The sequence below is a fragment of the Manis javanica genome, chromosome 6, assembly GCF_040802235.1.
Source record: "Manis javanica isolate MJ-LG chromosome 6, MJ_LKY, whole genome shotgun sequence".
Classification (NCBI taxonomy): Eukaryota; Metazoa; Chordata; class Mammalia; order Pholidota; family Manidae; genus Manis; species Manis javanica.
Window position 1 is genome coordinate 70,964,016 of NC_133161.1, and position 27,252 is coordinate 70,991,267.

General features: G+C 42.3%; 1 protein-coding gene and 1 long non-coding RNA gene across 11 annotated transcripts; one reads left to right on the plus strand and one right to left on the minus strand.

Moving 5' to 3' along the window:
• Positions 1 to 494: 494 nt before the first annotated feature.
• Positions 495 to 26,955, plus strand: TMBIM7P (transmembrane BAX inhibitor motif containing 7). 10 transcript variants are annotated; one of them, XR_012132316.1, is made up of 10 exons: positions 495 to 1,202; positions 1,345 to 1,471; positions 4,672 to 4,943; positions 18,017 to 18,095; positions 18,806 to 18,859; positions 19,530 to 19,620; positions 20,043 to 20,228; positions 22,212 to 22,249; positions 23,750 to 23,838; positions 26,822 to 26,955. XR_012132316.1 is itself a non-coding variant. In XM_073238849.1 (9 exons), coding segments are annotated over exons 2-9 (732 nt in total). In that variant the 5' UTR covers positions 495 to 1,202; positions 1,345 to 1,469; the 3' UTR covers positions 26,832 to 26,943. The 10 variants fall into 10 exon arrangements, 8 of the variants coding, with proteins under 8 accessions (XP_073094950.1, XP_073094949.1, XP_073094953.1 ...); XR_012132315.1 differs by lacking the exon at positions 26,822 to 26,955 and adding an exon at positions 25,062 to 25,381; XM_073238849.1 differs by lacking the exon at positions 23,750 to 23,838 and having other exon boundaries at positions 26,822 to 26,943.
• LOC118972661 (uncharacterized) lies at positions 19,610 to 22,179 on the minus strand. Its single transcript, XR_005061722.2, has 3 exons — positions 21,220 to 22,179; positions 21,020 to 21,078; positions 19,610 to 19,698 (listed from the first exon to the last, which is right to left on the minus strand). It is a non-coding gene; the product is annotated as an uncharacterized lncRNA (long non-coding RNA).
• Positions 26,956 to 27,252: the final 297 nt, after the last annotated feature.

A 27,252-nucleotide genomic window follows, 5' to 3' on the forward strand; every position in this document is an offset into this window, starting at 1 on the left:
GCAAGTTGCCTATTGACATTAATCAACAAGGGGAGAGAGTGTGGGCTGGACAGGTAGAGAAGACTTATGACACTACAAGGAGGTGCAAGAGAGCAGAGCCAAAGTGATACTCTTGCTGACCTTTTCCTTTTGTATCCTCAGGAGGGGCCTCGTGATATCTCCGTCTCCCAGGCTGTCATATTTTTCACATTCCAACCTATGCAATTATTTCCCCTTTTGTGTGTATGCCCCACGGTGCCCACCCCGTGCCTTGGCTCAGGGTGTTCTCTCCCTGGAATATGCTTCCTCCTAACACTTCACACCTGACCATCCCCACCTCTCCAGAATCTACTCAGGCATCACCTCCTCCAGGAAGCCTCCTTGCCAGAGCCACACCTCCTTTCTCCAGCTCTCTGAATAGCTGCACCACGTTGTGACCCTTCCCTCCCACCTTAGTCACACCTCTGTGCCCTTGTCTTCTTCCCTGGACTGTGAGCATGTGGAAAAAAGGAAGTTTGCCTTTTTCCTCTTTGTGTTTCTTGTACTTCCCCATGTCTTGCACACAGTAGGCACGCACTAATTGACAGCTTCATAAGTGTGTCAGTGTGTTGATCAGCCCTTCCTCAGCAAGAGTCTCCACTCAGGGCAGAGTCTGCTACCACTCCCTTCCTTGATGCCCGCCTCACCCCTGCCTTGTCAGCTGATGTCCTTCGCCAAGCAGCCAAATCAGGTGTCCTGGGGCAGGCATGTCCCTGTGCCATGGGGGACACGAATGTCCTCACCATCAACCACAAAACCAATGCCTGCCCTATCAAACACAAGCCTTGCTTATTTGAAATAACTGTGCAGGATCCCCGGTGGAGTTTCAGAAGCATCTTCCTCCTGCCTGGGTGAAGGTGGAGACATTGAGGACACGGCATTCCCTGGGAGCCTGTCGCTAAGACTTAGGGACACTCCCTGCCATGCAGGCAGCTATGGAGGTTCGCTGTCAGCCTTCCTGAGCCTCAGGACAGAGCACGCTGGCCAGGACTGCCTGACCATTATGAGGCTGGGCAGGTGGACTTGGCTCTGAGCCCTCTCCTAGGCAGTTGGTCCCTGGCCCACCCCATGCTCCAACTGCCACTCCTTAACTGTCGCTCGGAACTTGGCTTCTCAGTCCCAGCAGCTGCCCGTTCTTCAGACAGCCTCTGGCTTAGGAGTCGGGAAAGCTTTCTGAGGACCAGGTGAAAGCCTCATTGTGTGCTTCAAGCACCAGCCGTCTGTAGTTTCATAAGGAAAACTCAGCTGCCATTGTTTCTTGTTTGTTTGGTTCTGGGTTTGAGTGCTTTGAAACGTCTTGCTGCCTCTCCCTCTTCTGGTTCGCAGGGCTGCCGGGGAAGAACAGCCAGCGGTTCAGGTGCCTCTTCACGCTTCCCAGCCGTGTGTGACTGCCTTCCTCAGAGGCGCTCCAGACTTTATCAAAGAGAGAAATAGTTCTTTTTCCCTTCAAAATGTAAGTATCTTTTTAAATATGAATAATAAATGCTCAGTATAAAAACTCATACAACTCTGTGGTGTTAGAATTAGCCATATTAACAGTTTGTGGAGTATCTTTTCCATCTCTGGAAACGTGTGTGTATAAAACACTAATGTGATCTTAGTAAGTATTATTCTCTTTTTTAAACTCAAAAATCAGAGTGAACATACCACACCAATCCATATATACCTGCCAAAACTAATTTAACCATTCCTCTGCTGATGGTTATTTAGTCTGTTTGAAAAGTTTTGCAGTTACAATGAGTGATGAACTTGCTCATATAGGTGTCATCACCTAGTCGTGTGGGTATTTTTATGGGATAAATTCCTAAGAATGTAACTACTGACTCTAAAGTAAAGCACATTTTGAATTTTGATAGATTCTGCCAAATTACTCACCAAAAAAGTTTACACGCCTGCCAATTGCTGCGAGGTGATTTATCTCAGGGCTGGCTTAACCACAGGGCACAGGAGGCACATTGTCTATGGTCCACGGTCGTTTTAGGGGTAATGAAAATATTTTAGTATCTTTTAAAATTAGGAGAAAAAAATGAATTAGTAATAATAAATATATAATAAACAATGAATCCAGCATGGATTATATTTTTTTATACCAATGCAGCATAAATACACTATTTCAATTTTTTTATGGGAAGAGAACCTATGAAGAAAACCCCACAAATCATCATGAGGCCGTGGACCACACATATCACCGCACCCTTGCAACTTTGAGAATTATCTTTTTAATTTTTGCCAGTCTTTAATGAAAAATGAAAAAAGACATTTCATGATTGCTTTTACTTGTACTTATGTTATTCATGAGGTGACATTGATCATTTAAATCTCCTTTATGAATTGTCTAATTATATTCTTTTCTGATTTTTCTATCGAGTTTCCCATCTTTTCCTTGTTAAAAAGTTCTTTTTACAGCGTAGTAAATATTGTATATGTTATTTTCACAATTTTACATTTCAGATTCATTGGTATCTTTTTGTAATAATATCTAAAGTGTTCCTCCCTATACCCCAAATCTGTCAGGCATTTCTTTGATGGAATCATTCTTACAAGGACTTAGACAAGTATCCATTGACATTTTCTGGTAGAATATATATATGGCTACTGTTTATTTATGATAATATATTTAATTCATCTTTGTAAAATATGTGGAATAGTTATTAAACTTCATTTTCCAAGCATAGCTAATTGTTCCAACATCGTGGGACAGTAATTAGAAATGCTGCCTTTGTCAAATATTAAATTTTTATATATATATATGAGTTCTATTTCTTGAATCTCTTCTGTTCCATTGTTCTGTTTAGCTATTGCCATACTACTGCCACATTTTTAATCACATGGCTTTATGATATTTTGATTTCCGGTATGGTAAATCACTATTCCTCCTCTTTCTCCCCATAATCCTCTTTCAGTGTTTTCTTTGTTATTCTCACACATTTATGCTTTGTGATGAACTTTAGAGTTACATTTCAAGTATCTTTGCTTAATTACTGAAAAAAAATCCCAATGAACTTTGTACAATTCAGAGATTAATTTGAGGAGAGAGTACATATTTACAAAACTGCCTTTTCAAGAGCCAGGTATTTTGTTCAGACCTTCTATTTCCACCATTCCGGAAGGTCTTCAGTTTGTTGAAGCCCTTGCCCATTCAGCAATGTCCTTCTCAAACTCCTGCATGGCTCTCTCTGTGCACAGGAGGCCAGCAGCAGGGGCTTGCCTGAGTTTTCATGTCTCTATAAGGTTAATGGGGACCTTCTCCTTTGCAATTTCTGGTCCTCTTAGTACTGTTTTTCCAAGAACTGTGTTCTGCTGCGAAGCACTGTGGCAAAGCCCATCATTATCCCTTACCTGGATTTCTGGTCTCTCTGCTTCCACTGGCCTGTTGTCCACACTGGCCTGAGGTAAACTTTCTAGACAGAGCTCCACGGTCCCCTGCTGGGGACTCTTCAGTGAGTTCCCACTGTATTGATTACTTATTGCTGCTGCAACAAATTACCACATGTGTAATGTCTTAAAACAACACAAATTAATCATCTTACAGTTCTGGAAGTCCAAAGTCCAAAAATCAGCCTGGCCAGGTTAAGATCAAGCTGTCAGCACAGCTGCGTTCCCTTCTGGTGGCTCCAGGGGAGAATATATTTCCTTGCCTTTCCCAGCTTCTAGAAGCCTCCCACATTCCTTGGCTCATGGCCCCTTTCTCCATCTCCAAAGGCACCACCTGTATCACTCTGACCTCTCCTTCTTTTGTCTCATCTTCTCTGACTGATTCTCTGCCTCCCTCATATAAGTATGATCATGAGGACCCTTTTGACTCAGTTGGACTCACCCAAATAATCCAGGATCATACCCCCTTAATGAAGTCCTTAATTTAACCAAATCTGCAATGTTCTTTTGCTGTGCAAGGTAACACATTCACAGGTAGCGAGGATTAGGATGTGGACATCCTGCCTACCACAGCCATTCACTTCAGGATCAACTTGGCTTGCCAGCCCCTCAGTGAGCTGCCACCTCTACCCTTCTATCTAATCTCACTCTCCCCTTTGAACGAACCTGTTCCAGCCATGTAACTTCTTTGAGCTTCAAGAACGTGCCCTCTGCTTCCTCTAGTCCTGGTCCACTCTGTTTCCCCTGCTTGGGGAACCTTTCCCTGCCTCATCCCCTGACTCACTCTTACTCATCTTTCCAGCCTTGGCTTAAGCCTCACTTTCTCTGGATGTTTCTTACAACCTCTTCCACTCCCTGAATCTTCCTCCTCCAGACTTTGTTAGGAGCTCCTGTGTCATCCTCTACTGTTCCTCGCCCTGTTTCTATTGCCTTTTATATCATTGCTTGTTTGGTTATCTTCTCTTCAAAAATGTAAGCTCTTTGAAGACAGAGGTGATGAGGGCAGCTCCACACTTGGTGTGTAAGAGGGAGCTATTAGCTCCTTGCTGAATGAATTTACAAACATATTAACTTCATAAAAGAATGTAAATTGTCTTACTCTACAGACCTCATCTTAAAACAGTGTTCATCATTCATTCAACAAGTATTTATGAAACACTGACTTTGTAAGTACTTAAGGGACTTAACATTAAGAAAAAAACCAACTGTATGTTATGAGGATACTAAGGTTGTAGTGATAAGATCATAAGTACCTGAATAAAAATTCTCACCCTCCAGGAAAATGGACTTGGAGGTCACTGAATCAATGGATTTGAGTCCGGGAGATCATCAACATCTGGTTCAGAAAGCGGCAGATGACGACACCCAGACCCCGTTTGGTCAAGCTTATGCAACTCCTCCTGCAGCTGGGCCACGACAAACTCATGGGAATCCAAACACAAAGGCTAATCAGCGAACGGACACCTACGCAGTACAGATTTCCGATGAGGGCAGCCCAGACAACAGCAACACTGTAACTGGCCTGTTGGCACAAGTGTCTGTCCGCAGAGGTGAGAATAAATTATCTTTATTGGAAGAGAAAAGCAAATGTTCTCTTAAAATCTTTCCACAGAGTGGGTTCTCAGAAAAAGTTAATTTTGCTTTTAGTTTTTCCCAGTCATGTTTTACCATGAAACATAGGGCTGCATAATAGGCAGCCCTCGAGTTGTTCAGGGCATTCAGAAATTCATAATAAACATATTATGGTAAAAACTTGTGGTTTTCTTAGGAGATGTGAATTCATCATTGAGTGTAGAATGTTCTTAATCTATATACAAGGTGATACCATAATACTGGCTTAAGTTTTAAAGAATATTAATTCAATGCCCTAGATATTCATTTGGCATAAAAAATAGAAATATATTCAGCTGTGAGCAAGAGAAACCTAAAAAAGAACTGTGGCTTAAGTGAATTCAAAGTTTTTTGTTTTTTTGTTTCCTTTTATGAAATATAAAGTTGGAAGGCAGGCAGCTTCAGGCAAATGCCACAGGTCCCCAATGACCACTTAGCCCCTCTTAGGCCTTCTTAGGGCCGGGACAGCTTAAAGGTGGACTGTGAGCTTTGAAACCCCTTGTTGTCTTCCTGTGGCCCTCATCCTCCATCTTGGGGCTGGAAAGATGCCTTTTGGAGCCTGAGCTCCAGGTAGGGATAGGCGAAGGCAAACAAAGGCCCAGACCAGCCTGCTTCCCTAAACAGCTCCAAGGGCCTCTATTCACGGACAGATCTCTGGAGAGCGGGCCAAATGTGACCGCTTTTCAGAGGCTCCCCCAGAAACCACACCCAGGAGTTTCCAACTGCATGTCACTTCTCCTATGTGGATCACATGGCTGCGTCCATCTGTAGTTTTTCACTTAGGCCCATCACAGCCTTTAACAGATCTGGGTTGGAGAGTAAGGAGGCTGGGAAAGTGGAGTCACTAAGCAATTACCCGCCTCTGCACATGTGCCAACCCTTCATCACCAGGTGTTGTGCAGAGGGAAAATTATTGCCTTTAGTCCTTACAACAACCCTGGGAAGGAAGCCATTGTAGGGCATTTTACAGATGAGGAAATAAGGTTTAAGCGGTTATAATTAAAAACATATGTAAAGCCTCCTCAGCACTGTTAGAAATAGTTATTTATATCTTCCTCTCCTAAAGGGCAGAGGCTGGACCATCCATTAAAAAAACATTATATAGTATATAAAGGATGATGGTTGTGTGGAAAAAAAGAAGAGTACAGCAGGGTAATGGATTAAGAGTTGCAGGACTGGGGGGCTTTAATTTTGTAAAGCAGCTTTCTGGAGATACACTTTGCATTATCATAAAATTTACCCCTTTTAAGTATATAATTCTTTGTTTTTTAGTGTATTTACAGAGCTGTGCAACCATTACAACAAAAATAAACCCTTACCCATTAACAGTCACTCCCCATCACTTCCTCTCCTCAGCTTCTGTGAACCATTGATCTACTTTCTGTCCCTATGGATTTGCCTACTCTGGACATTTCATATAGATGGAATCATACAATATAGTTCTTTCATTTAGCATAATGTTTTTAAGGTTTATTTGTGCTGTAGCTTATGTTAGTGCTTCATCCCTTCTTTATGGCTGCATGCTATTCTACTGCATGTATAGACAGTATTTTGTTTAGCCATTCATCAGTTGACATATATGAATTGACCAACATTCATATATGAGTTTCTAGGTAGACACATGTCTTCATTTCTCTTGGGAGTTACCTAGGAATTTCTGAGCAATATGGTAACTCTATGTTTGACATTTTGAGGAACTGCCAGACTTTTCCAAAATGGCTGCACTGTTTTATATTCCAACCAGCAATGTAGGGGGGCTCCTGTTTCTCCACACCCTTGACAACACTTGTTACTGTCTGTCTGTTTTTATTATACTAGTATGTGTAAAGTGACATCTCACTGTAGTTTTGATTTCCACTTCCCTAATGACTAATGATGTTGAGCATCTTTTCACATGCTTATTGGCCACTTGCATATCTTCCCTGAAGAAATGTCTGTTCAAATCCTTTGCCCACTTTTTAAAAAACAACAACCATTTTGTTATCCCTCAAGATTCTGTGGGTCGACTGGGCTCAGTAAGGTAGTTTTTGTGCTTAATTGTGAGCTCCCATGCAGTTTTAATCAGAGGGTGGCTGAAGCTAAGAGGCCAAGCCACTATGACTCCCTGACATGGCTGGCAGCTGGCATAGCTGTTAGCTCTCTTGTGGCTTTAGCGTCTCATCATGTGACAGCTGGGTCCCAAGATGAAGTATACCAGGTGGACACGCCCTAATATGCAAGCAGTTTATCAAGTCTCTGCTTGTATCACATATGTAATGTCTCATAGGTCAATACAAGTCAGGTGGCCAAGTCCAGCATCAATGTGGGAGGGCAGAACATGTTTTGCCCTGTTTTTTAAGTTTTTTTTTATTAAGGTATCATTGATATACACTCTTATGAAGGTTTCACAAGAACAACAGTGTGATTGCTACATTCACCCATATTATCAAGCCCCCTCATACCCCATTGTAGTCACGGTCCATCAGTGTAGTAAGATGCCACAGACTCACTACTTGTCTTCTCTGTGCTATACTGTCTTCCCCATGACACCCCCTCATGTTTTGCCCATTTTTAACATTTATTTGTCTTATTGTTATTGCATTTAAGAGTTCTTTATGTATCCTAAATACAAGTTCTTTATCAGATGTATGATTTGCAGATATTTTCTCTGAGTGTTTTTCTTTCACTTTCTTGATGGTGTCATTTGAAGCACAAAGCTTTTACTTGTGATGAAACCTAATTTATCTGTTTTCTTCTTGCTTTGCTTGTGTAGGTGTCATATCTAAAAAAGCATTTGCCTAATCCATGCTCACAAAGATTTACACCTATGCTTTCTTCCAAGAGTTTTATTTCTTACATGTATGTCTATGATCCATTTTTTTTTTTTTTTTTTTTTGAGAGGGCATCTCTCATATTTATTGATCAAATGGTTGTTAACAACAATAAAATTCAGTATAGGGGGGTCAATGCTCAATGTACAATCATTAATCCATCTCAAGCCTAATTCTCGTCAGTCTCCAATCTTCTGAAGCATAACGAACAAGTTCTTACATGGTGAACGAATTCTTACAGAGTGAATAAATTCTTATATGGTGAACAGTACAAGGGCAGTCATCACAGAAACTTTCGGTTTTGATCATGCAATATGACCTATAAACCATCAGGTCAAATATGAATATTCATTTGATTTTTGTACTTGATTTATATGTTGATCCCACATTTCTCCTATTATTATTATTATTTTTATTTTTAATAAAATGCTGAAGTGGTAGGTAGATGCAAGATAAAGGTAGAAAACATAGTTTAGTGCTGTAAGAAGGCAAATGTAGATGATCAGATGATCAGGTGTGTGCCTATGGACTAAGTATTAATCCAGGCTAGACAAGGGCAGCAAGACATCCACGGATGCAGAAGATTTCTCTCAAAGCAGGGGGGGTGAGGTTCTGAGCCTCACCTCTGTTGATCCCCAAATTCTCACCTGATGGCCCCCCTGCGACTGTGCCTGTCTTAGGTTGTTCCTCCCTTGAGGAATCTTACCCGTCTCTGGCTAACCAGTCATCTTCCGGGGCCATACAGGGAAATGTAAAGTTGGTAAGTGAGAGAGAAGCCATATTGTTTGCAAAGGTTAGCTTTTTACTTCTTTGCAGATTTATGCCCTGTGGCTTCTATGCCCAGCACTTGTCTCGAGGTATCTTTACCACCTGGAGGAATTATGATACTCGGTAAATTCGATATGAGGCACGAATTCTATTTAAAGTTTGTAATTAGGAAGGAAGAAGAAAAGCTATAGATGTAGCATATGAAGGAAACTTGGGAGGATTGATTATTTCTTTGACATATCTTCTTGTATAGTACCTTAAGTATGTATAGGTTTTAAACTACTAACTAATTTGCACACACATATTGACATAATAGGAATACGGTGACATAAACAAAGCAAATCTATAATTACCAGCCATCTCCAGTGAAGCCAAGAAAACCATTTAGGCACCCTAGGCATTTGTGAAAATTTATCTATGATATGATGGATATTTTCCAACTGTACTTGAACCATCAGACAAATTAAAGCAGCCCATTTCTGGGATCTGTTCACATCCCATATGTTCTTTTAACCATAGATAGTCTATAGTCATGAGATTTTGGGGTGCTACAACTTGCACCCCTCCCAACTCCTGGTTGAGTTCCAACAGTACAGATCCAGTCAAATTCGTTGTCTCACTGTATGCACATGCCAGCCTAGACATCTCCCTCCTCCTTCTTATGGCAAGTCCAGGAGATGGTGGGCTGGATGCAGCCACAACCGCAGCATCGTCCGGATCCCTGTGGAGGCTTTTTGATGATCATCCCCCGGCACGAGTCCTCCAGAGAGTGCTGATGCCGGAAGCTCCTCCTCATATCGTATCTTAGTTCATTTTCTGGGTATCCAAGCTAGGCCTTGATCTTCTGCGTAGAAACAAACAGACCCTTTGCCCACCCTTTGACATGCCCTCTATACCACTGTGCAGAACTCATTGGAGGTCAGCACACAGTAACTGCTTTTTTTTTTTTTTTTTTTAATTAAGAGAAAGGAATATTATCAGAAAAGAGTACCTCCATAGCTGATCATCTGACACCCTTTAAGTGATCAACATTAAGGATATTTAAAGCATGCGTTGATCTTTGATTTACCAATAGTTTTATCCTGTTAAGGAGTAATCCCCCTTTTCTTTCTTTCTTTCTTTTTTTTTTTTTTAAATTTTTAATCTACACTTACCTGAAGAATACTATGTTTACTATGCTCTCCCCTATATCAGGTCCCCCCTAACAACCACATTACGGTTACTGTCCATCAGCTTAGCAAAGTGTTGTAGAGTCACTACTTGTCCTCTCTGTCTTGTGCAGCCCACCCTCCCCTTTCTCCCTCCCCCCCATGCATGCTAATCTTAATACCCCCCTTCTTCTTCCCCCCCCTTATCCCTCCCTGCCCACCCATCCTCCCCAGTTCCTTTCCCTTTGGTACCTGTTAGTCCATTTTTGGGTTCTGTAATTCTGCTGCTGTTTTGTTCCTTCAGTTTTTCCTTTGTTCCTATACTCCTCAGATGAGTGAAATCATTTGGTATTTCTCTTTCTCCGCTTGGCTTATTTCACTGAGCATAATACTCTCCAGCTCCATCCATGTTGCTGCAAATGGTTGGATTTTTCCACTTCTTATGGCTGAGTAGTATTCCATTGTGTATATGTACCACATCTTCTTTATCCATTCATCTACAGATGGACATTTAGGTTGCTTCCAATTCTTGGCTATTGTAAATAGTGCTGCGATAAACATAGGAGTGCATCTGTCTTTCTCAAACTTGATTGCTGCGTTCTTAGGGTAAATTCCTAGGAGTGGAATTCCTGGGTCAAATGGTAGGTCTGTTTTGAGCATTTTGATGCACCTCCATACTGCTTTCCACAATGGTTGAACTAATTTACATTCCCACCAGCAGTGTAGGAGGGTTCCCCTTTCTCCACAGCCTCGCCAACATTTGTTGTTGTTTGTCTTTTGGATGGCAGCTATCCTTACTGGTGTGAGGTGATACCTCATTGTAGTTTTAATTTGCATTTCTCTGATAATTAGCAATGTGGAGCATCTTTTCATGTGTCTCTTGGCCATCTGTATTTCTTTTTTGGAGAACTGTCTGTTCAGTTCCTCTGCCCATTTTTTAATTGGGTTATTTGTTTTTTGTTTGTTGAGGCGTGTGAGCTCTTTATATATTCTGGACGTCAAGCCTTTATCAGATTTGTCATTTTCAAATATATTCTCCCATACTGTAGGGTTCCTTTTTGTTCTATTGATGGTGTCTTTCGCTGTACAGAAGCTTTTCAGCTTAATGTAGTCCCACTTGCTCATTTTTGCTGTTGTTTTCCTTGCCCGGGGAGATATGTTCAAGAAGAGATCACTCATGTTTATGTCTAAGAGGTTTTTGCCTATGTTTTTTTCCAAGAGTTTAATGGTTTCGTGACTTACATTCAGGTCTTTGATCCATTTTGAGTTTACCTTTGTATATGGGGTTAGACAATGGTCCAGTTTCATTCTCCTACATGTAGCTGTCCAGTTTTGCCAGCACCATCTGTTGAAGAGACTGTCATTTTGCCATTGTATGTCCATGGCTCCTTTATCAAATATTAATTGACCATATATGTTTGGGTTAATTTCTGGGGTCTCTAATCTGTTCCACTGGTCTGTGGCTCTGTTCTTGTGCCAGTACCAAATTGTCTTGATTACTATGGCTTTGTAGTAGAGCTTGAAGTTGGGGAGTGAGATCCCCCCTACTTTATTCTTCTTTTTCAGGATTGCTTTGGCTATTCGGGGTCTTTGGTGTTTCCATATGAATTTTTGAATTATTTGTTCCAATTCATTGAAGAATGTTGCTGGTAATTTGAGAGGGATTGCATCAAATTTGTATATTGCTTTCGGCAGGATGGCCATTTTGACGATATTAATTCTTCCTAGCCATGAGCATGGGATGAGTTTCCATTTATTAGTGTCCCCTTTAATTTCTCTTAAGAGTGACTTGTAGTTTTCAGAGTATAAGTCTTTCACTTCCTTGGTTAGGTTTATTCCTAGGTATTTTATTCTTTTTGATGCAATGGTGAATGGAATTGTTTTCCTGATTTCTCTTTCTATTGATTCGTTGTTAGTGTATAGGAAAGCTACAGATTTCTGTGTGTTGATTTTGTATCCTGCAACTTTGCTGTATTCCGATATCAGTTCTAGTAGTTTTGGAGTGGAGTCTTTAGGGTTTTTTATGTACAGTATCATATCATCTGCAAATAGTGACAGTTTAACTTCTTCTTTACCAATCTGGATTCCTTGTATTTCTTTGTTTTGTCTGATTGCCGTGGCTAGGACCTCCAGTACTATGTTAAATAACAGTGGGGAGAGTGGGCATCCCTGTCTGGTTCCCGATCTCAGTGGAAATGCTTTCAGCTTCTCGCTGTTCAGTATAATGCTGGCTGTGGGTTTATCATATATGGCCTTTATTATGTTGAGGTACTTGCCCTCTATTCCCATTTTGCTGAGAGTTTTTATCATGAATGGATGTTGAATTTTGTCAAATGCTTTTTCAGCATCTATGGAGATGATCATGTGGTTTTTGTCTTTCTTTTTGTTGATGTGGTGGATGATGTTGATGGATTTTCGAATGTTGTACCATCCTTGCATCCCTGGGATGAACCCCACTTGGTCATGGTGTATGATCCTTTTGATATACTGTTGAATTCTGTTTGCTAATATTTTATTGAGTATTTTTGCATCTACGTTCATCAGGGATATTGGTCTGTAATTTTCTTTTTTGGTGGGGTCTTTGCCTGGTTTTGGTATTAGGGTGATGTTGGCTTCATAGAATGAGTTTGGGAGTATTCCCTCTTCTTCTATTTTGTGGAACACTTTAAGGAGAATGGGTATTATGTCTTCTCTGTGTGTCTGATAAAATTCCGAGGTAAATCCGTCCGGCCCCGGGGTTTTGTTCTTGGGTAGTTTTTTGATTACTGTTTCAATTTCTTTGCTTGTAATTGGTTTGTTTAACTTTTGTGTTTCTTCCTTGGTCAGTCTTGGGAGGTTGTATTTTTCTAGGAAGTTGTCCATTTCTTCTAGGTTTTCCAGCTTGTTGGCATATAGGTTTTCATAGTAGTCTTTAATAATTCTTTGTATTTCTGTGGAGTCTGTCGTGATTTTTCCATTCTCATTTCTGATTATGTTGATTTGTGTTGACTCTCTTTTTCTCTTAATAAGTTGGGCTAGAGGCTTATCTATTTTGTTTATTTTCTCAAAGAACCAGCTCTTGGTTTCGTTGATTTTTGCTATTGTTTTATTCTTCTCAATTTTGTTTATTTCTTCTCTGATCTTTATTATGTCCCTCCTTCTGCTGACTTTAGGCCTCATTTGTTCTTCTTTTTCCAGTTTTAATAATTGTGATGTTAGACTATTCATTTGGGATTGTTCTTCCTTCTTCAAGTGTGCCTGGATTGCTATATACTTTCCTCTTAAGACTGCTTTCGCTGCATCCCACAGAAGTTGGGGCTTAGTGTTGTTGTTGTCATTTGTTTCTATATATTCCTTGATCTCTATTTTGATTTGTTCATTGATCCATTGATTATTTAGTAGCATGTTGTTAAGCCTCCATGTGTTTGTGAGCCTTTTTGTTTTCTTTGTAGAATTTATTTCTACTTTCATACCTTTGTGGTCTGAAAAATTGGTTGGTAGAATTTCAATATTGTGGAATTTACTGAGGCTCTTTTTGTGAGCTAGTATGCGGTCTATTCTGGAGAATGTTCCATGTGCACTTGAGAAGAATGTATATCCTGTTGCTTTTGGATGTAGAGTTCTATAGATGTCTATTAGGTCCATCTGTTCTAGTGTGTTGTTCAGTGCCTGTGTGTCTTTACTTATTTTCTGCCCGGTGGATCTATCCTTTGGGGTGAGTGGTGTGTTGAAGTCTCCTACAATGAATGCATTGCAGTCTATTTCCCTCTTTAGTTCTGTTAGTATTTGTTTCACATATGCTGGTGCTCCTGTATTGGGTGCATATATATTTAGAATGGTTATATCCTCTTGTTGGACTGAGCCCTTTATCATTATGTAGTGGCCTTCTTTATCTCTTGTTACTTTCTTTGTTTTGAAGTCTATTTTGTCTGATATTAGTACTGCAACCCCTGCTTTCTTCTCACTGTTGTTTGCCTGAAATATGTTTTTCCATCCCTTGACTTTTAGTCTATGCTTATCTTTGGGTTTAAGGTGAGTTTCTTGTAAGCAGCATATAGATGGGTCTTGCTTTTTTATCCATTCTATTACTCTATGTCTTTTGATTGGTGCATTAAGTCCATTTACATTTAGGGTGACTATTGAAAGATATGTACTTATTGCCATTGCAGGCTTTAGATTCGTGGTTACCAAAGGTTCAAGGTTAGCTTCTTTAGTATCTTACTGCCTAACTTAGCTCGCTTATTGAGCTGTTATATACACTGTCTGGAGAGTCTTTTCTTCTCTCCCTTCTTATTCCTCCTCCTCCCTTCTTCATATGTTGTGTGTTTTGTTCTGTGCTCTTTTTAGGGGTGCTCCCATCTAGAGCAGTCCCTGTAGGATGCCCTGTAGAGGTGGTTTGTGGGAAGCAAATTCCCTCAGCTTTTGCTTGTCTGGGAATTGTTTGATCCCACCATCATATTTAAATGATAGTCGTGCTGGATACAGTATCCTTGGTTCAAGGCCCTTCTGTTTCATTGCATTAAGTATATCATGCCATTCTCTTCTGGCCTGTAGGGTTTCTGTTGAGAAGTCTGATGTTAGCCTGATTGGTTTTCCTTTATAGGTGACCTTTTTCTCTCTAGCTGCCTTTAAAACTCTTTCCTTGTCCTTGATCCTTGCCATTTTAATTATTATGTGTCTTGGTGTTGTCCTCCTTGGATCCTTTCTGTTGGGGGTTCTGTATAATTCCATGGTCTGTTCGATTATTTCCTCCCCCAGTTTGGGGAAGTTTTCAGCAATTATTTCTTCAAAGACACTTTCTATCCCTTTTCCTCTTTCTTCCTCTTCTGGTATCCCTATAATACGAATGTTTTTCCTTTTGTATTGGTCACATATTTCTCTTAGTGTTGTTTCATTCCTGGAGATCCTTTTATCTCTCTCTATGTCAGCTTCTATACGTTCCTGTTCTCTGGCTTCTATTCCTTCAATGGCCTCTTGCATCTTATCCATTCTGCTTATAAATCCTTCCAGGGATTGTTTCACTTCTGTGATCTCTTTCCTGACATCTGTGATCTCCTTCCGGACTTCATCCCACTGCTCTTGCATTTTTCTCTGCATCTCATCCCACTGCTCTTGCATTTTTCTCTGCATCTCATCCCATTGCTCTTGCATTTTTTTCTGCATCTCTGTCAGCATGTTCATGATTTTTATTTTGAATTCTTTTTCAGGAGGACTAGTTAGGTCTGTCTCCTTCTCAGGTGTTGTCTCTGTGATCTTTGTCTGCCTGTAGTTTTGCCTTTTCATGGTGATAGAGATAGTCTGCAGAGCTGGTACAAGTGACCGCTGGAAGAGCTTCCCTTCTTGTTGGTTTGTAGCCTTTTCCTGGGAGAATAGCGACCTCTAGTGGCTTGTGCTGGGCAGCTGTGCGCAGACAGTGCTTCTGCTTCCTGCCCAGTTGCTTTGGGGTTTATCTCCACTGTTGCTGTGGGCTTGGCCTGGCTGGGGCTGTTCCTCCAAAATGGTGGAGCCCCGTTAGAGGGGGAGCAGCCAGGAGACTATTTATCTCCGTAAGGGGCCTCTGTGCTCCCTGCTGCCCAGGGGGTTAGAGTGCCCAGAGATCCCCAGATTCCCTGCTTCTGGTCTAAGTGACCTGTCCTGCCCCTTTAAGATTTCCAAAAAGCACTCTCCAAACCAAAACAACAACAGTAACAATGAGAGAGGGAACAGAAAGGAAAAAAAAAGAAAAAACACGCGATTTTTTTTTTTTTCCTCAGGTGCCGGTCCCAGGCACCCGCTCACTGGTCCTGCTGCCCTGTCTCCCTAGCACCAGGGTCCCTGTCCTTTCAAGGCTTCCAAAAAGCACCCACCCACCGGTCCCGCAGGGAAGGAACGCTCAATATTCTTTGTCCTCAGGCACTGGTCCCACGCACCCGCTCACCAGTCCCACCGCCCTGCCTCCCTAGCACCGGGGTCCCTGTCCCTTCAAGGCTTCCAAAAAGCACTCGGCAAAAAGAGAGAAAAAAAAGGGGAAAAACGCGCGATTTCTTCAGTCCTCAGGTGCTGGTCTCCGGCACCCACCCACCGGTCCCACCGGGAAAAATGCGGGATATTCTTTGTCCTCAGGTGCCGGTCCCAGGCACCCGCTCACCAGTCCCGCCGCCCTGCCTCCCTAGCACCGGGGTCCCTGTCCCTTTTAGGCTTCCAAAAAGCACTCGCAGAAAAGAGAAAAAAAAAAGGGGAAAAACGCGCGATTTCCTCTGTCCTCAAGTGCCGGTCTCAGGCACCCGCCCACCGGTCCCGCAGGGAAAAACGGGGGATATTCTTTGTCCTCAGGCGCTGGTCCCAGCCACCCGCTCACCAGTCCCGCCACCGTGCCTCCCTAGCACTGGGGTCCCCGTCCCTTCAAGGCTTCCAAAAAGCGCTCGCCAAAAAGAGAAAAAAAAAAAAGGGGGAAAAACGCGCGACCTCCTCCGTCCTCAGGCACCGGTCTCAGGCACCCGCCCCCAGGTCTCGCAGGGAGAAACGCGGGATATTCTTTGTCCTCCGGCGCCGTTCCCAGGCACCTCCTCACCGGTCCCGCCACCCTGCCTCCCCAGCAACGGGGGCCCGTCCCTCTAAGGCTTCCAAAAAGCGCTCGCCAAAAAAAAAAAAAAAAAAAAAACCGCTCTGGTTTCTCTCCACCCGCTGGGAGCCGGGGGGAGGGGCGCTCGGGTCCCGCCGGGCTGGGGCTTGTATCTTACCCCCTTCACAAGGCGCTGGGTTCTTGCAGGTGTGGATGTGGTCTGGATGTTGTCCTGTGTCCTGTGGTCTCTATTTTAGGAAGATTTTTCTTTGTTATATTTTCATAGCTCTATGTGTTTTTGGGAGGAGATTTCCACTGCTCTACTCACGCCGCCATCTTGGCTCCGCCCCCTATTCTATGATCCATTTTTAACTAAGTTTTATATACATATGAGATAAAGAAGGCGTCTAAATTCATCCTTTTATGTGTGTGTATCCAGTTGTCGCAGCACCAATTATTGAAAACATGATTCTTTCTCCACTGAATTGTTCTAGCATATTTGTTAAAACCAGATGACCATGAAACAAGGGATTATTTCTGAACTCTCAATTCTACTCTATTGATCTATATGTCTAGTCTATGAGGATGGGCCATATTTAATATTTATTCCCTCACAGTCCCTGATACATAGCAGATGCAAAATTAATGTTACCTAGGGTCTGGGGTGGGTGGGTGAGCAGGTGAGGGAGATAAAGGGGCACAAAAATTCTCAATCATAATGTAAGTTGGTCACGAGGATGTTACAATGTGGAGAATCTAACCAATGATACATCCTTCTATTATGACAGTAACTGCACTAGTTGGGATTTAACGGTATATGTAATCATTGAACCACTGGGTTATATACTTGAAACCAATATATGACTGCATATCAACTATACTTCAATAAAAAAAATAAAACTACTGTCACCTAAATGAATATTTTGATGTAGGCAGCACACATTTGGGTGCACATGTGCTGGTATTTAAGCTGGCTCAGTTCCTTTTCTTTGTTGCCATGCTCCTCAAACACAGGAACTGACCTACCATGGGACACAGTTGACAATCCTAGAAGCCAACTAAGCAGCATTATTTCTTTTTTCCCTTTAAAAATTGCAATAAACTCACAAAACAGCACAATTTATCACCAGCAACATATTCAGAGGGCTCCAGAAACTCTGTGCAGTAGGAAGTAAGCAAGAAGAGGGACCAACACATTCTGCTCTCTGCTTTGACATGCCATTCACTTGGGACTCCGTGGTCTTGTCATTTGTCAGGTTATCTACCTTCTGCACAAGTAGAAGGGAATGAGTCACTAGAGGTGGGTGGGCAGGAAAAAAAGTGGTGGAAAAGCTCTGCAAACTCCCTGTAGCCCCAGTCCAGAAGCAGAAGTGTCCTGTCAATCTGAGACATCGCCCTTCTCTGTTCTGCACAGGGTTCAGCTGGATCCCCTCAAGGTGGCCCGGCAACACTCAGAGACTTGCAGTCACTTTGGTCCTAGGAAGGACGGGGTGTGCATAGTTAGGAATTAAATCCTTTAGTTTGTCTTTAAGATTTTGGGGCTTCTTGAGCTCTCCAGTGTCCGGCCTCTAAGAATTCGGAGGAAGCGTGTTCCCGCAGCCCTGCAGAGCCGAGCTGTGTGGTTGCTCCCTTTGCGGACGCCACGCCAGCACTCCCATTCCCATCCTCAAGGAGAAAGACTTTCTTTCAGCAAGAACTAAAGTACTGCCATTTGTGTTTTTGCTTTTGAGTATTGTGTCCTAAAAACACTGTTTCTGTCTCCTCAGCTTTCATTATAAAAGTGTTCCTCATCCTGTCTGCCCAGCTGGTGGTCACTGGGGCTATTATCAACATGTTTCTTTTCTGGTGAGTCTTTATTACTGATGCAAATTAAATATTCAGTTGTTTGTATTAATTCTTATGAATTAGCTTGATTTAATTTAGTTAAAAATTATGTATTTTTTCAAGTCATTCATAGGATATATTTCCATAGCTTGTTTTTTCTGAGGCAACTCCTAGATTGTATTTGGTAGGTTTTTAGAGTTTAATTTCAACTTCCCAAGCCAAGAAATTATTTCTCTTACTTTTATTTTGGGCCCTCTTTTCTTTTTTTTCTTTTCCCTGAGCTATTTCCACAGATAGAAGGGACAAAAGGAAAAAAGGTGAGATTGTAGAGGCCTTGGAGGTGGGAACACTGTTCAGTGCAGAAATTATTCCAGGGACTGTGATCCATCACTGCTTAAACCCATCCTATGAAAATCGAACATATGAGAGGTGGATCTCTTCTGCTTTGTACACATACCAATCTCAGGATTTTTTAAAAATAAAAATTGTCACTAGGACATGTGCATTTATCCAAATTTGACTTATAACTTATTTTGACTATATCATTTTGTGAATCTATTTTAAGAAGCAAGGCACAGCTGTTCACTGTTTCATTCTCCCTCTGCCATTTTCAAGCATTTAGAATCCCCTCTTTCTTCTCATGACATTGTTTTACTTCTATTTAAATAGTACGTTAGTTAGCAAAATAAACTACTTATTATATAAAGCTATATTAATTTTTTTTTAACCAGGAAAGCTTTAAAAGTTTGGGTGCTAAAAAATCCCTGGTTCACCTATGCACTTTTGTAAGTATTATTAGATTTAGTAAAAACTGTTTTTTCTACTACCTATTTGGCTGATGTTTTGTTAACTATTAAGATTTAGGTAAAGGTATAACATTCTTGAAATTAAAAAATCATAGAGTTGGAAAATTAGCAAACTAGGGGTGATAGGAATTAAGTGTTTGTGTGTGTGTGTGTGTGCATTTCCATAACCTCCCTGGCACAAAGGAGGTCTTTGTTGATGTTTTAATTATGTGATAATTCCAAATCTTGATTGTAGTACTGGTTACACATATCTACACATAGATTGGTGTTACAGTTCTATGACATGGTGTTACATACATACCTTGCACCAATGTCAAATCACTGGTTTTGGTATTATAAATATGTAAGTTGTAACCATTGGGGGAAACAGTAAAGATTACGTGGACCTCTCTGTCCCTTTGCAAACTTAGAGTGAATCTAAACAATTATTTCAAAATTAAAAATTAAAAAGAACCCATAGCTGTCAGTGGATGGCAAAGAGAAAAGTTTTAAAAGCTAAAAGAAAAAAACAGGTAAAGATAATCATCTACAGTTTGTTTATAATACTTATTATCAGATGATATCATATAATGATATATATATTTATCTACCTATATCAAATGATATAATCTCTGGAAGCAAATAACACATGGCTTTAAATCACTCTCAGGCCAGCATTGTTTGTTGTACTTTTTGTACTTGCTTGCTGCAGGAACCTCCGCCATCAAGTGCCTGCAAATTACATTCTCCGGGGATTATTTGTAAGTAAACCAACCTTGTTAGCATCCATTGTAGCTCACTCATGGAACATATTTTGTCACATTATTAATCCATTCCTCCTGTAGAATAATAATACAGGTAAAAATTATTTGTGAGGCAGTCTCTTGGCTGAATTCTGGTTGTAATGAAACCAGAAACTTATGAAATAGTATCTATCCACACCCTTTTGAATAAGCCAGACAATTTGGGGACCCTGGGCTGTACTCCTCTATGCCGGCAAGCTTGCCTCTTCCCACTCCCAAGACGGGGCTACCTTTCAGAACAGTTAACCTGACTGTCGCTAGACTCAGTCAGGCACAACAAACACATTTTGTTGTGGATACGGTCCATTTAGATCACACACTGTGTGCAAGACATGTACTTTTCTTTATTTTTGTAAAACTTATTTTATTTCTATTTCAAGTCTCACTGGGAGCAGAAACCATCTCAGCTCAGGATCCACCCATTTCCCTACCTTGCATCTCACTCAATTCAGGAGGGCTTTTCCAGCACCAGAGAGCTGGGGGCTGGGGAGTTTCTGGTCCTTAGCTCCCCTCATCTATGCATGGTCTGGCTCCTGAGTGGAGTGGGGCTTCTGCTTATGGCTCAGGTGAGCACGTGGGGTCTCCCAGTTCCTGGTGGCCGTACTCAGGAGGGGGTGGGGTCTGAAAGCCAGACAGAAAGAAACCGGTAATCCTTGAGCAGAGGTGATAGGGTGGGGTGGGGGTAATATTTTTCCAGAAATGTTTGAAGTTTTTATTTGAAAGTCTCAATGGTTTTAATGATTATTACAAGAAGAGATCAAAGTTATTGGTCTCAAAGGAAGCTCTCATCTCTGATTTTTGCTATTTATCCCAAAGCAGTTAACAGAGAGGACACATTATAGAGAGACAAAGAATTAGTTATATTTTCTAAACTTTGTTTTTCCCATGTGTTAGGAAATAGATGGAGAAAATCATCTCAGAAAAGGGGTTGAAGGAAAAGAGGAAGACACACACTGAAGAGAGCTTTTGTCCCATAGAATTTTGGCCCCTTGAGCCCATCTTCTGGGCTCTTGAAGTCATTAAGTAGGTTTGACTCCTAAGGCCTCTTGCTACCCACTCTCCTCCTCTTTGGAAAACTAAAGGCTGGTTTCCAGGGTGAAATCATTTCCTCTCCCTCTCCCCACCACACACACAAACACACACACACACACACACACACCTACCTTTCATATGCTCCCCACCACACACACACACACACACACACACACACATACCCCTACCTTTCATATGCTCCTGAAGACACAGACACACACACACACACACACACACACACACACACACACACACACACACCTACCTTTCATATGCTCCTGAAGACACACACACACACACACACACACACACACACACACCCTACCTTTCATATGCTCCTGAAGATGAAGAAACAAAGCAGATGAGCAGTAGAAGAAAATCAATCTTAAGGGGAAGGATGGAAGCAAGCACATTTTAAAAATGTCATTTGTATGTGGAATAGAAATACTTTTTTAAACCCATAGCAGAAATAAAGATAGTTTACTTTGTTAAGTTTAACAAATAGAGAGTCAGGCAACCACTCACCGAGTTCAGGAAATCCAGAGGCAATCCGGACTTTCGGGCCCCTGGTTCTTTTCCAGTCTCTGGTCCTGCGCGTCGTCGGCCAGCTGGAGAAGTCCCACGCCCGTCTAGCGATCCTAGCACTGTGGTTAGGCTGTGCCCTCATTTTTATTCCCCGAGACTGGAGGATTCTTTCCTGGCTCTTGCCAGGGACCAGAGGGTCACTGGACCTCCGGAATTGCCTCTGACGGAGCGTCCTGCCAGCCGGGAAGGTCCTCAGGCTGGGCGGCCGCTGCTCACTGCAGCTCTTGCGCAGCCTGCCCACTCGCCTGGAGTCTGACTCTGGGCCTCGGCATGTCCTTTTTTGGTTTCATCCTCCAGCTTGAGTGGCCGCTGGCCCTCAGCGCCTGCCTCTCCCCAAGACTGCCCCTTCCCTGGCCCCTTCAGGACCGGGGGACCCCTGCAGCCTGATGCGGCCCAGCCCAGGCCTCTGCCCAGCCTGCAGGCACCACACTCCGAGATAAGTGCCCTCTAGCCCCATCCCCTGGTGCTCAGAAGGTCTCAGTCTCCACCCCACGGCTGAGGTTTGAAGAAGTATTTTTATTCTTATCCAGGTACTATGGGAAGGGTCAGTATGAAGCTGTTGGTGAAGCATTAGTAGAAATAGCATATCCTGCTCTGATAAAATGTTGCGATTTTGATTAATGACAATACGGTCTACAGATAAACCTTTTACCTTGGTTTTCACATTCCTCATTAATACATATTTAATGTAAGTTACTATTGTGTTCTGAGAAATTTTTACTAATAAAATAATTTTCTCTTAGGAAGACTGTTAAGGAAATGTCTAATTCTGTTATGTATTTCCATAATCAGTCTTCCTGTGGTTTTGAGCCCTAGGGTTGACATATTCCCACTTGCTCCTGAGATGCTGCCAAAACACACCTCAAATCATCCCTTCTGGATTCTGGGCCTTGGGAGCCAGGTTTCTGATTTATTGTGAATTTTGTTTTTAGACAATTCTTGGAGGTCTGCTGCTAGGAGCCATAACAGTGTAAGTCTTTGATGCACATATCCTTTTCGAGTGTGTGCTTTTCTTTGAACATATATGTGAATAATGACCACAGTCTCTGGTTTTAGTTTCTATAACACTGAAGAAGCGTTGCGGGTCATGGCGGCAACTGCTCTGGTGATGTTATCACTCACCTTATTTGCTCTTCAAAGTCATGTACCACTGAAACGGATTTCTGTCCCAGGGAGAGTGTCCCTCCAAACCCATTCCCCTCTCTGCTCTGCTCTCCTGTGGGGCTTGTCTCTGGGGCCTCCTTGCCTTCTGGCTTTCCTAGTAACCATGCTAAAAAAGTAAGAAGAAACCGGTGAAATTAATTTTAATGATGTATTTTATTGAACCCAATGTATGCAATGTACCATCCTTTCAGCATGTAATCAGTATAACACAAATAGTAAAGAGATACTGTACATTGTTTTGAACTAAAGTTCAAAGGCAGTGTGTTATTTTATACTTACAGCACATCTCAGTTCAGACCAGCCGCATTTCAAGTGCTCACTGGCCCATAGAATTTTGGCCCCTTGAGCCCTAATCTCTCATCAGCACTTCAGCTGATGAGTGCTGTGTATTGAAAGCACAGCTCTAGGCTCTGCCTCATGAGCTGCTGCTTCAGCCCAGTGTGGGGTGGGGCCCAGTATTTTGCATTTTCAAGGTGGCGCTTGTGCTGCTGGTCTGAGAACCACACTCAGTGACCTTATACTTGGCTGTACTTGTGTTGTACTTGGTACATGGAGGGTAGGGAGTGAGGGGAGAAAGAGAGGAATTAGGAAAATGCTCTTGCAAGAAGATATCTTGGATTGAAGGGTCTCCCTTTGCTGCATAATCCAAAATTTTTGAGGCCAGAAGATGAAGGCCTTTCTTATAAAAATCCTAATCTCCCCCAGGTGGATTTGGTCCTTGATTTATAAAGGCAAAACCAAAAAGCATATTAATAAATTTCAAAACTACAAAAGAATCATTAACAGTAATGTTTGAAAGCTTAGAATATATATTTTTATTAAAACATGTACACACAGACATGAAAAAGGCACCCAGTAAACACCTTGGTCTATTTCATTCCTTTAATATATTGTATGCATATGCTTTAAAAAATATGAATGATTATCATACTATACATACAAATTTACATCCTACATACTCAATGTAGCTTTTTTATTAGGGGAAATTTCATATAAATACAAACAGAATAGTTTCATGAACCTCCACGTACCCATTACTCAGTTTCAAAAATTATCAGCTCATGTCTCCTGTAATTTCATCCATACTCCTACCCTCTTCTTCTTGAAGCAAATTCCAGTCAACATAATCTTTTTTGGGTAGCATTTTTCAGGGATTGGAGTGAATGGATTTCTGTGATTCTCAGAACTGGCCAGAGTGAATTATTAGCAAATGAGCCAGTGCCTGTGTTTGGGGTGTAAGATGCATGTCCTGTAATTCTGCACAAATGATAATTGAGTTCTTTTTGTGTTGTTTATATTTCCTCAGTGTGATTTCACGTTGCTAAATGGAGTGCTGCTCGTTTTAGTCTTTGTACTTATTACCTATGGAATCTCTTACTGTTCATATGATCATATGTAAGTGGAATCTCATTTGGAAACCTCAGGGAATTGCTAGAAACATGGGGTGAAGCACTGGTTGTGTTAGTCTGGATTCTCTGAGAAGAGGACACCCAGATGGGAGAATGGTGTTGGAGAGGAAATGTGGGGCAGCCAACCGAGACCGAAATGCCGCCAGACTGTGCTACTAGCTGACCCCAAGTGAAGGAGAAAGAAGGAAAGGAAGGGAGCCCCTGAGCTACAGTCCCCCAGGGAAGGCCCGTGGCTCCCATCAATGACTGAGAAGTGGGATGGTGGCCCAGGAGCCAGCTGCAGTGGGTTGCACAGCTCCACCTCGGGGCCCTGGGCCAGTTCCACCCCACTCCTGGGAGCTGCAGGTCTGTGAGGCCTGTCCCAGGGGCTGCCCGGTGTGTGGTGTTTGGGGTACCTGGACAGGAGGTCTGGGGCATGAAGACTGAGCTTCTACCCTAGACTACACCTGTCCTTCCCCAAGACGATCTTGGGTGAATCTATCCACAGGGCAGGGCACACGCCTTCAGTATGTGGCTGCTGCTTGCTTGCAGTGATGGGAGCAAAGAAATGGGCTTTTCAGACTCTTCTGAGCAGCCTAGAGGAGGCTCCGTATTTTCCAATTCCAGCTTTTATTCTTTTTCTTTTCTTTTTGCTCTAATATGTTCATGGACCTCTTAGTAGTTATCAGACATAAGCTGACTGGCCACCTCTGCCTGGAGAACTAGCTCCAGCATAGTTCTGATGCCTGGAGCCTCTGTCCTATGAATTGAGTTCTGACTGGCCTGGTGCGTCAAACATATAAAAGATTTCTGATCAGTTGAGAGACTGGCTGCTTTTGAGTGGGTGCAGGCTCCTCTCGTCCGTCAGCTGTGGCAAGGGCATACATAGGGCACTGCTTTCAAGAGCTGAGGGGAGGGCATATCCTCTAGAAGGTCCATGTGGACAGGGCAAAAAGGGAAACATCTAGTACATTCTACCTGCCCTACTGTGTACCAGATGCTCAGTGCTTATTTGATGAAACTTATTTAGCATATACGAGGCTAGTTATCATTTGCTTGCTGGATGGAACTGAGTAAATGCTGTTGGTCACTACGTTCAAAATGATGCATTTCCCCTCAGCTCTGCGCTTCGACTTTGTTAATATTGGGTCCTTATGTAGTGGCAGAGATGGAAGTGGGCCTTTCATTATCCCAAATCGTCTTAACACACAATTGTTCTTCTTTCTGCAGTGGTTGCATCTATTGTATGCTGGACTGGGAACTGTGGTCTTCTCACTTGTGAGCCCATTTCACCTGCTCTTTGACAAAGAGTATGGTCTATACATCGACAGAGTCCCTCTGCCCCTGTGCTAGGCCTGGGGTCAAGTGGAGTCAGTAGTTCACAGGAAAGCCCTCCAAATTTCATCCTCGTTTTCATCCTCTCCCTTCCTTCTTTCCTCCTCCTCCTCCCCGTCCTGCTTTTTTATAAAGACAATTCTTTAGAGCACTCTGGAGTTCACAGCAAAATTGAATGGCAGGCGCAGAGCCTTCCGGTATGCCGCCTGCCCTCACACAGGGATGGCCTCCCCATTATCAGCGTCATTCACCAGAGTGGTACGTCTATTACCCTGATGGACCTACATTGACACCTAGTGTCACCTAAAGTCCCTAGTTGACAGTAAGAGTCCCTCTTGGTGCTGTACATTCTGTGGGTTTGGATAAAGGTATCCACCCCTGGGAGAGCTGATACCTGAATTACTTGGAGAGGTTTCACTGAAGTGGTATTGTCCTAAAATGGATTGTTTTAAAGAATCTTTAAGACCCCAAGAATTCTCCTCAATGCCAGGGTTGTTCTCCCTGACGGGACCGCCCCACTGCCCTAGCCCCCTAGAGTCTGGCCCCTTGTTTCCCGGTCCTCCCTCTGACGCACTCACATGGCTCGTGCCTGCTCACCTGGAAACAGACGCAAGGGAGACAGGACACTTTTTTTTTTCTTTATGTTTTAGGAGCTAACACAGTTATTTATTGTGGGGGTTACTTAACCATATAAAATCCCCTCTTCTCATTCTACTTTGGAAATACTGCATCATTGTAAAGCCATTCCCAAGGTCAAGGTCTGAAAAATGCTGTCACTGAGAGCTCCAAGAATTCAGACACATTGCTGTGTGTGAATCTAAATGTCGGGGAAGTACATTTTCAGAACATGTGGGCAAATCAGAAACACAGGGCATTTTGTAGTTCATCTCTGTGTCCCACCTGCCCACCCTGGTCCACATCACTGACTAGAGACACAAAAGTTTCTGGAAACCTTTGCTTGGAAAGCAAAGGAAGGCTCACACATTTGGCCTCATCACCTTCAGGAGGGCAAAGCTTTAACAGAAGCACTTGCTTTAAGAACTATTAAATTTTTTTTATTTTGGTATCATTAATATACAATTACATGAGCAACATGATGGTTACTAGACTCACCCCATCATCAAGTCCCCCCCCCCACCCCATTACAGTCACTGTCCATCAGCATAGTAAGATGCTATAGAATCACTACTTGTCTTCTGTGTTGCACAGCCTTCCCGTGCCTCCCACCCACTACATTATGTGTGCTAATCATAATTCCCCTTTTCCCCACTATCCCTCCCTTCCCACCCATCCTCCCCAGTCCCTTTCCCTTTGGTTACTGTTAGTTCATTCTTGGGTTCTGTGATTCTGCTGTTTTGTTCCTTCAGTTTTTGCTTTGTTCTTATACTTCACAGATGAGTGAAATCATTTGGTACTTGTCTTTCTCCACCTGACTTATTTCCCTGAGCAAATATCCTCTAGCTCCATCAAGAACTATTAAATTTAATAGAATACAAATTCAGGGACATGATGGTTGAGGCTTAAGAAAAACATATATAGCCACAAATTGACTTTCTGCAATGTGTAAAGAGATACAAATTTTTCCAGATAATATAGGACATTATTTGACAGAGATATACAATGTAACTAGCTAATTCTTCTTTCCTTTCTTTAAGTACTTGGTGATGGACGTGCAGCTCATGGTGGGAGGGCACCACCATCATTCTGATCTGGACCCTGACAAGCATGTTTTCACTGCCCTGAACATCTACTTGGACATAATCAACCTTTTCCTTTTTATATTGCAACTGATTGGACTCGCTCGGTAGTCACACAGCCAGGGCTGGCTCGTGTGGGAAGAGGGAAGGAGGGACGCCTGCGAAGGGTCGCCAGGCTCTGACATGCAGGTTACATCTTCATCTTTCATGAAAAATGTTTTTTAAATACTGATTATTTTTTTTTTGTCAAGTGAAACCAAGCCCTTCAGTAGATGGTAGCTGTAGCTGTTAGATTTTTAGTTCCATTGTTACATCGCAAAACTTCCTAGAGAACAGTTCTGATTTTTAAAATTTCAAAAGATGAGTGTCGTAACTGCATACTTCACAAA